This window comes from Phalacrocorax carbo, chromosome 26 (assembly GCF_963921805.1).
Source record: "Phalacrocorax carbo chromosome 26, bPhaCar2.1, whole genome shotgun sequence".
Lineage (NCBI taxonomy): Eukaryota > Metazoa > Chordata > Aves > Suliformes > Phalacrocoracidae > Phalacrocorax > Phalacrocorax carbo.
The window spans coordinates 4,198,007-4,204,006 of record NC_087538.1 but is presented as its reverse complement, the minus strand read 5'-3'; the positions used below and the strand labels follow the sequence as shown (position 1 = coordinate 4,204,006).

The 6,000-nt window shown below is 68.0% G+C and overlaps 2 protein-coding genes across 3 annotated transcripts; one reads left to right on the top strand and one right to left on the bottom strand.

Moving 5' to 3' along the window:
• Positions 1 to 221: 221 nt before the first annotated feature.
• Positions 222 to 2,873, bottom strand: LOC135317579 (HLA class II histocompatibility antigen, DR alpha chain-like). The gene is made up of 4 exons (XM_064473893.1): positions 2,605 to 2,873; positions 1,588 to 1,845; positions 1,053 to 1,334; positions 222 to 945 (listed from the first exon to the last, which is right to left on the bottom strand). Exons 1-4 carry the CDS (start codon positions 2,675 to 2,677, stop codon positions 791 to 793), a joined length of 768 nt encoding a protein of 255 aa, XP_064329963.1. The 5' UTR covers positions 2,678 to 2,873; the 3' UTR covers positions 222 to 790.
• Positions 2,874 to 3,098: 225 nt separating this feature from the next.
• Positions 3,099 to 5,482, top strand: LOC135317577 (class II histocompatibility antigen, B-L beta chain-like). 2 transcript variants are annotated; one of them, XM_064473890.1, is made up of 6 exons: positions 3,099 to 3,333; positions 3,892 to 4,161; positions 4,418 to 4,699; positions 4,810 to 4,916; positions 5,041 to 5,064; positions 5,238 to 5,482. In XM_064473890.1, exons 1-6 carry the CDS (start codon positions 3,243 to 3,245, stop codon positions 5,244 to 5,246), a joined length of 783 nt encoding a protein of 260 aa, XP_064329960.1. In that variant the 5' UTR covers positions 3,099 to 3,242; the 3' UTR covers positions 5,247 to 5,482. The 2 variants fall into 2 exon arrangements, with proteins under 2 accessions (XP_064329960.1, XP_064329961.1); XM_064473891.1 differs by lacking the exon at positions 5,041 to 5,064.
• The last annotated feature ends 518 nt before the right edge of the window (positions 5,483 to 6,000 follow it).

Here is a 6,000-nt window from a genome sequence, read left to right as displayed (position 1 = left end):
GGACTGTTTTGTAGAGGTGCTGAGATCCCACCTACACCAACCGGGAGAACCCAGGAGTCCTGGGGTCACCCTACCCCTTCCCTCTGCCCAAAAGCTGCAACTAGACCCTTGGAGCTCTGCCCCCCCACCCATGACCCACTGCCCCATAGATCACCCCAGACACTGAGGGGGCTTGTAGAGCTGCAGTCACCCCCGGAGCATGGTACAGAGAACAGACTCAGTGAGGGTTGCACGGCAGGGATCAATCCCAACCCAATTTATTGTGGTGCCAAAGCAGCAGAGCAGGAGCGGAGGGTAGAGGACTGTGCACCGAGGGGGAGCTACAGAGCAGGGCACACCTCCCCTCCCTTCAGGGGTCTGTCAGACCCCCCATCTGGGCTGGGAGGAGGTGCCACGTCCCCAGCTGGAGATGGCCCTGGGGCCAGCGGCTGTGGGAAGGGCGGCCCCAGCACTGCGGCAGCGCGGGCTTGATACTGGGACCAGTGCAGGCACTCGGGTTCTGCAACAGCTTCCCATGGCAGAGGGTGTGTCGGAGCAGTTCTAGGTGCCATGGCGGCTCACCCCAGCCACGGGAAGCAGCCCAGCCTCCTGTGGGGATGGGCCCCTGCCGAGTCTGGCTCTGGAGCCGTCTCCAGCATGTCTGCATGTGGTGTGGAGAAAGGGGTGCTGAAGAGGTGGGGCGGGGATAGGGGGCACTGGGATGAGATGCTCCAGCCAGGCTGAGGCAAGGATGGCTGCGGGTGCGGAGGGTCCGGCTGGGGGGAGGCAGGGAGCACTGAGCTCTGCCCCCTCACAAGAGGCCCCGCTGGTTGCGGGCGCTGTTCATCTTCATGGCCTTGATGATGAGGATGGTGCCCACGATGATGCCGACGATGCCCACGGCCAGGCCCAGGGCGCACACCAGGGTCTCGGTGCTCTCGGAAGCGGGGAGGGACACCTGAGGCTCTGCAGAGGGGTGAGGGTGGGTGAGGACGGGGTGCTGAGCCCACCCCCACCGCCTGCAAGGGGAAGGGACCCAGGTGTCCGGGCCCCGGCCCAGCCCCCCTCCTCACCCCAGTGCTTCAGGAGGGCGGCGGGCAGCCCCTCATGCTGCACGCGGCAGTCGTAGAAATCCCCCCGGATGGGGACGAAGGGCAGGTAGGAGAACTTGCGGAAGGTCTGGTCCTGCCCTCGGTAGAACACGGACTCAACGACGCCGTCCTTCACCTCCTGCCCGTTCTTCAGCCACGTGATGGAGATCACGGGTGGCCAGAACTTGTCCACGTAGCAGATCAGGAGGTTGGGGTCCTCCAGCTCCACAGGGTCCTCGGAGAACACCGTCACCTGGGGTGGATCTAGGGGGAGATGAGGAATGGGTTAGGGCTGTCTTGGGCTGAGCTGAGGCTTCCTGCCCCATAGACCTGGCCTCCTTGTGCCCCACAGAGAGAACCTGCAGCCCAGCTTGGAGCTGCGCCCGGGCCCCCACATGCTCGAGGGGAGCAGGGCGCTGCACACCCGCTGCCGGCTGGGCCGCAGGGTGTGGGAGCGACGGCCTCAGCAGGGTCCCCAGGGGGGAAGGCAGCGGCCGTGCCGTGGCCGGGTTGTTACCGATGGCTGCCTGTGAGCGGTTGAAATTTTGTATGGCGAACTCCAAGTTGTGTTTGACGGCAGCCAAGGTCTGCAGCGCTCCCTGCGCCTCGAAGCGGGCGAAGTTCCCGAACTCGGGCAGGCGCCAGATGGTCTCTTTCTTCTGCAGGTCCACGTGGAACATCTCGTTCCCATCAAAGTCAAATACAAACTGGTCGCTCTCCTGCTTCACCCTCTCATCCCGCTGGTGGAATTCAGCCTGGACCATCACGTTCCCCACTGGGAAGGGAGAGCCCTTAGGGTCAGTGCCCTTCCCACCAGCACAGGGCTCCCCACATCTCCCCAGGGGTCCCCCTGGGGACGCTGCGTGGGTGCAGGGCGGCCCTGACTGGGAGAAGAGCCCACCCTGAGCCTCTCCCTTCTCCAAGGGTCCCGCAGGGCTGGGCAGACGCTGACACCCCAGGAAGGGGAGCGGTCAGGCGCCCGCTGTGCCCCCAGCCCCCAACTCCAGCACCTCCATGCCATCAGGAGGTTTCCCTTGCTCACCACCTGTGGCCGGGGCCAGCGACAGGCTGCGGGGACCACAGGGGCCTGTCCCCAGAGGTGTTGCGGGGTGGGGGGGCACTCTCAGGGCCAAAGGACTCGGGCACTGGCGGCCGTGCCCCATACAATGACCCCGCCTGGGCCAGGGCGTTGGGCACAGCCACTGCCAAGGGCCGCCCGGGAGCAGTGGGTGCTGCAGGGACCCGACCCGTGGAGCTGGGGCACTCGGGGGTAGGAGGGCAGGGAGACCTGGGTCGGGGGAGGGCAGGGAAGGCGCGTCGCGGACCCCCTCCTCCGCAGCCTGCCCTGGCCTCCTGGGGTGCCCGTGGGGCCCATCCCCACCCCGGGGTTACCTGTGTTGGAGGCACGGAGCTCCCCGTGCCCAGGGCGCTGCGCCGGCCCTTACACCATCCCGCACCCCGACGGGTCCAGAGCCCCCCATGCCCCACCTCTGCCCCCAGACCCACCACCCCACGCCCCGGAGCCCTCACGCACCTTTCACAGCCCCCGCGCCCTGCAGGGTCAGCACAGCCAGCAGCGCCAGCGGGATGCCCCGTCCTCCGGCCATGGCCTCTGCTGGCACCGGGCAGCGAGAGCGGGACCAGGCGAGGGGCAGGCGCGGCTCTCGGGCTGGGGAGCTGTGTGCTGGCGGCCCTGTGCCCGGGGGACAGGGCTCCCCCAGGGTGCCCAGCCAATAGGAGGGAGCCCTGACGCTGACCCGGCTGTTCCCAGGCAGGGCAGCGGCACAGAGCACCCTGCAGGGCAGACAGACAGGCGGACGCCCAGGCAGGGTCCCGCAGGGGTCTCTGTTGAACTGGGGCCGCTCACACCCCTGGAGAGGGCTCTGGGGAGGGCGGGGGTGGGGGCTGCCGAGGCCGGGGAGCCCCGGCGCTGGCTGGGGCCGGCAGCCCCCTCCCTGGGCTCAGCGCTCCAGCGCGGGACAAGTGTCAGAGGGAGCCCTGCGGGGCCCGGCTCTGCCTGGTGACAGGTGATGCTGCCCTGGCTCGCCGCTCACTGGTCCTTGCTGGGACTCCCCGTCCCGGCACTGGGCAGGACCGGGTGATACCCTGAACTGGCAGAGCCCGGCTCGCTCGGGGGTCCCCGCACGTTTGCCGCCTGTGCTGTGAGCAGCGATGGAGGGTGGTCGTGTCCTGGGAGCTGGGGCCGTGCTGGTGGCACTGGTGGTGCTGGGAGCCCACCCGGCTGGTGGAAAGGAGACCTCTGGTGAGCTCAGGCTGTCAGCGTGGGGAGGGCGTCGGCGGGGATGGGTCCCACACGTGCCCTGGGAGGTGCTGGTTGTCGATGGTGGCATGGGTGGGGGGGAGTATCCCAGGGGGGCCACTGGGACCACCCTTGTCCTGTCTGCTGTCCTCTGCAGGCCTGGGAGCAGTGTGCTCCGGGTGGGACCCAGGTCCCAAAGAGACTGGGGGAGGTGCTCCCCGCTGTTGCTGGACCCCAGGAATGGCGTCTTGGCTCAGTTCTGCCCTGGCTCCCTCCTGCCCCCTCCCTTCCCTGGGGCTCCATCCCTGCATCCACCCCTGCTCACGTCCCCTCCTGCCCCGTGCCGTCCTCCTGACTCCCCTCGGCTCTTCCGAGTCCCCCGGCTGAGAAACGAGTCCTCACAGGGCCTGGATCACTCTGCCTATCGCAGCTGTGGGGGAGGCTGGGAGGGGAGTGGTGATGGGGAGGGGGCTTCACGGTGCCGGCCCTGCCCCCATGGGGTGCTGAGAGCGCCTGGGGAGGGGGAGCCGGCCACTCTGACCTGCCTCCCTGCACCAACAGGGTTCTTCCAGTATGTGTTTGAGGGTGAGTGTCAGTACCTCAACGGCACCGAGCAGGTGAGGCTTCTGACCAAGTACATCTACAACCGGCAGCAGTACGCGCACTTCGACAGCGTTGTGGGGCAATATGTGGCCGACAGCCCCGCGGGCGAGTCTTCTGTCAGATACTGGAACAGCCAGCCGGACATACTGGAGGGGACCCGGGCTGAGGTGGACACAGTCTGCCGCCACAACTACGGGGTGTGTGCCCCTTTCACCGTGGAGAGGCGTGGTGAGTGCGCGTCCGAACACTGCTCCGGGGGATGGGCACAAGCCAAGCCCCCGGCTCGCAGGAGGGGAGAGCGCGTCCGTGCCGTGCTTGGGCAGGGCCCCGGCGGCCCCGAGCAAAGCCCCTGCGCCCCTCCATGAGGACGCGAGTCCCTTGCACCCTCCTGGGCGCGTCCTGCATGGGGACCGCAGGGGCAGGGCCGGGCAGCCCCTGTGCTCCCCAAGCCCCTTCCCAGCTCTGTCTCTCCCCTCCCCCGCAGTTCAGCCCAAGGTGAGGGTCACCCCCATGCAGTCGAGCTCCCTGCCCGAGACCAACAGGCTGGTTTGCTACGTGACGGGGTTTTACCCCGCGGAGATTGAGGTGAAGTGGTTCAAGAACGGGCAGGAGGAGGTGGAGCGCGTGGTGTCCACGGAGGTGATCCAGAACGGAGACTGGACCTACCAGGTGCTGGTGATGCTGGAAACCACCCCGCAGCGCGGGGACAGCTACAGGTGCCAGGTGGAGCACGTCAGCCTGCAGCACCCCATCACCCAGCAGTGGGGTAAGGCCCTGCCCCGCCCGGCCCCCTGGGGTGGGGTCCCAAGGCCCCTGATCTAGGTGGGGAGGGGGACGCGTGGCCCCCCAGCCCTGACCCCGCTCTCGTCCCCGCAGAGATGCAGTCGGACGCCGCCAGGAGCAAGATGCTCACGGGCGTGGGGGGCTTCGTGCTGGGGCTCATCTTCCTGGCACTGGGGCTCTTCCTCTATATGCGCAAGAAGGTGAGTGGTGGGGCACTGGGAGGGGGCTGCCGGGGTTTGGGGCGTGTCCTGTGGGTGGGGCTGCGGTTCTGCCCCACGGGAGCTGCCCCTGCTCCGCCGCTGACCTCGTGTCTCTGTGTTTCAGGGCACCTCACTCCCCAGCCTGCAGGTAACGGCCCTCTCCCCCCAGACCCTGCTCCACCCTCCCTGTGTGGGCTGATCCCCACCTGCTCCCCGGAGCAGCGTGTCCGTATGGAGTGTGTCCCCTGATAGCGCCGGGGCAGAGCCCTGGGGACAAACTGTCCCCCACCCCCATGGCCACCCCCTTTTCTCTCCCCACAGGGCTCCTGAGCAAACTCCTGCCCCTGCGGCTCTGCTCTGCTGCTGCCTGTCCAGTGCCCCCCAGCGTCACCCCTGCCTCGCACTGACCCGTCCCGGAGCCCCGTGCCTCCGCACTGATCCCCGGGGTCACCCCCTCTCTCCCATCCCGATTCAGCTTTGCTGTCGCTGCTCTGTAGCCCGGGGGTCTGCGTGACAGTGGCCCTCGGCTGCTCTGGCTCTGCCTAATAAAGCGTCCTGGTATCCTCCGGTCCTGGTTGTTTGGGGACAGTGCAGGGGGGTCACTCCCTTCCCTGTGCCCACGAGTCCGTGACAGGGCTGAGTCCTCAGTGGGCACCAGATGTGCTTGGTGGCCTGGGGCTGTCCACCATGGGGGGACACCGTTGGGGGGGGGGGGGACAACACCTCGTGCCATGGGAGCAGGGGTGGCAGAGCCGGCATCCAGCTGCCTCCAGAATGGAGACGAGGGGTCATGGGTCCCCTCAACTGCTCCAGTCAGTGGCTTCGTGTCCCCCTCCTGGTGCCTGAGCCCGTTGTGGTGGGCAGGGGCAGGGAGCAGGGTGTGGGGTGGGGTGGGGCACCCCGTCTAGCCCCAGCAGCGACCACCACTTCTGTCCCTCTGGCTGTGCCCCCCTCATGGGGACGCTGCCCTGCACCCCAACATGGCACCCACTGCACCCCACAGGGACCCAGGCGTCCTGCCCCGGCCTCTCCTGCTGCTGTTCCCTCCCCCAAACCCCTCCCACAGTCCTGCCAGCCCCACAGC

Bases quoted from the DNA above. Each gene is read 5' to 3' on its own strand.
- LOC135317579 (XM_064473893.1), bottom strand. From the start codon at position 2,677: ATGGCCGGAGGACGGGGCATCCCGCTGGCGCTGCTGGCTGTGCTGACC. The intron at 1,846-2,604 runs GTGCGTGAGGGC...CTCCCTTCCCAG, and splicing joins GGGCGCGGGGGCTGTGAAAG to TGGGGAACGTGATGGTCCAG. The intron at 1,335-1,587 runs GTAACAACCCGG...ATCTCCCCCTAG, and splicing joins CCGCTCACAGGCAGCCATCG to ATCCACCCCAGGTGACGGTG.
- LOC135317577 (XM_064473890.1), top strand. From the start codon at position 3,243: ATGGAGGGTGGTCGTGTCCTGGGAGCTGGGGCCGTGCTGGTGGCACTG. The intron at 3,334-3,891 runs GTGAGCTCAGGC...CTGCACCAACAG, and splicing joins TGGTGGAAAGGAGACCTCTG to GGTTCTTCCAGTATGTGTTT. The intron at 4,162-4,417 runs GTGAGTGCGCGT...CCTCCCCCGCAG, and splicing joins TTTCACCGTGGAGAGGCGTG to TTCAGCCCAAGGTGAGGGTC.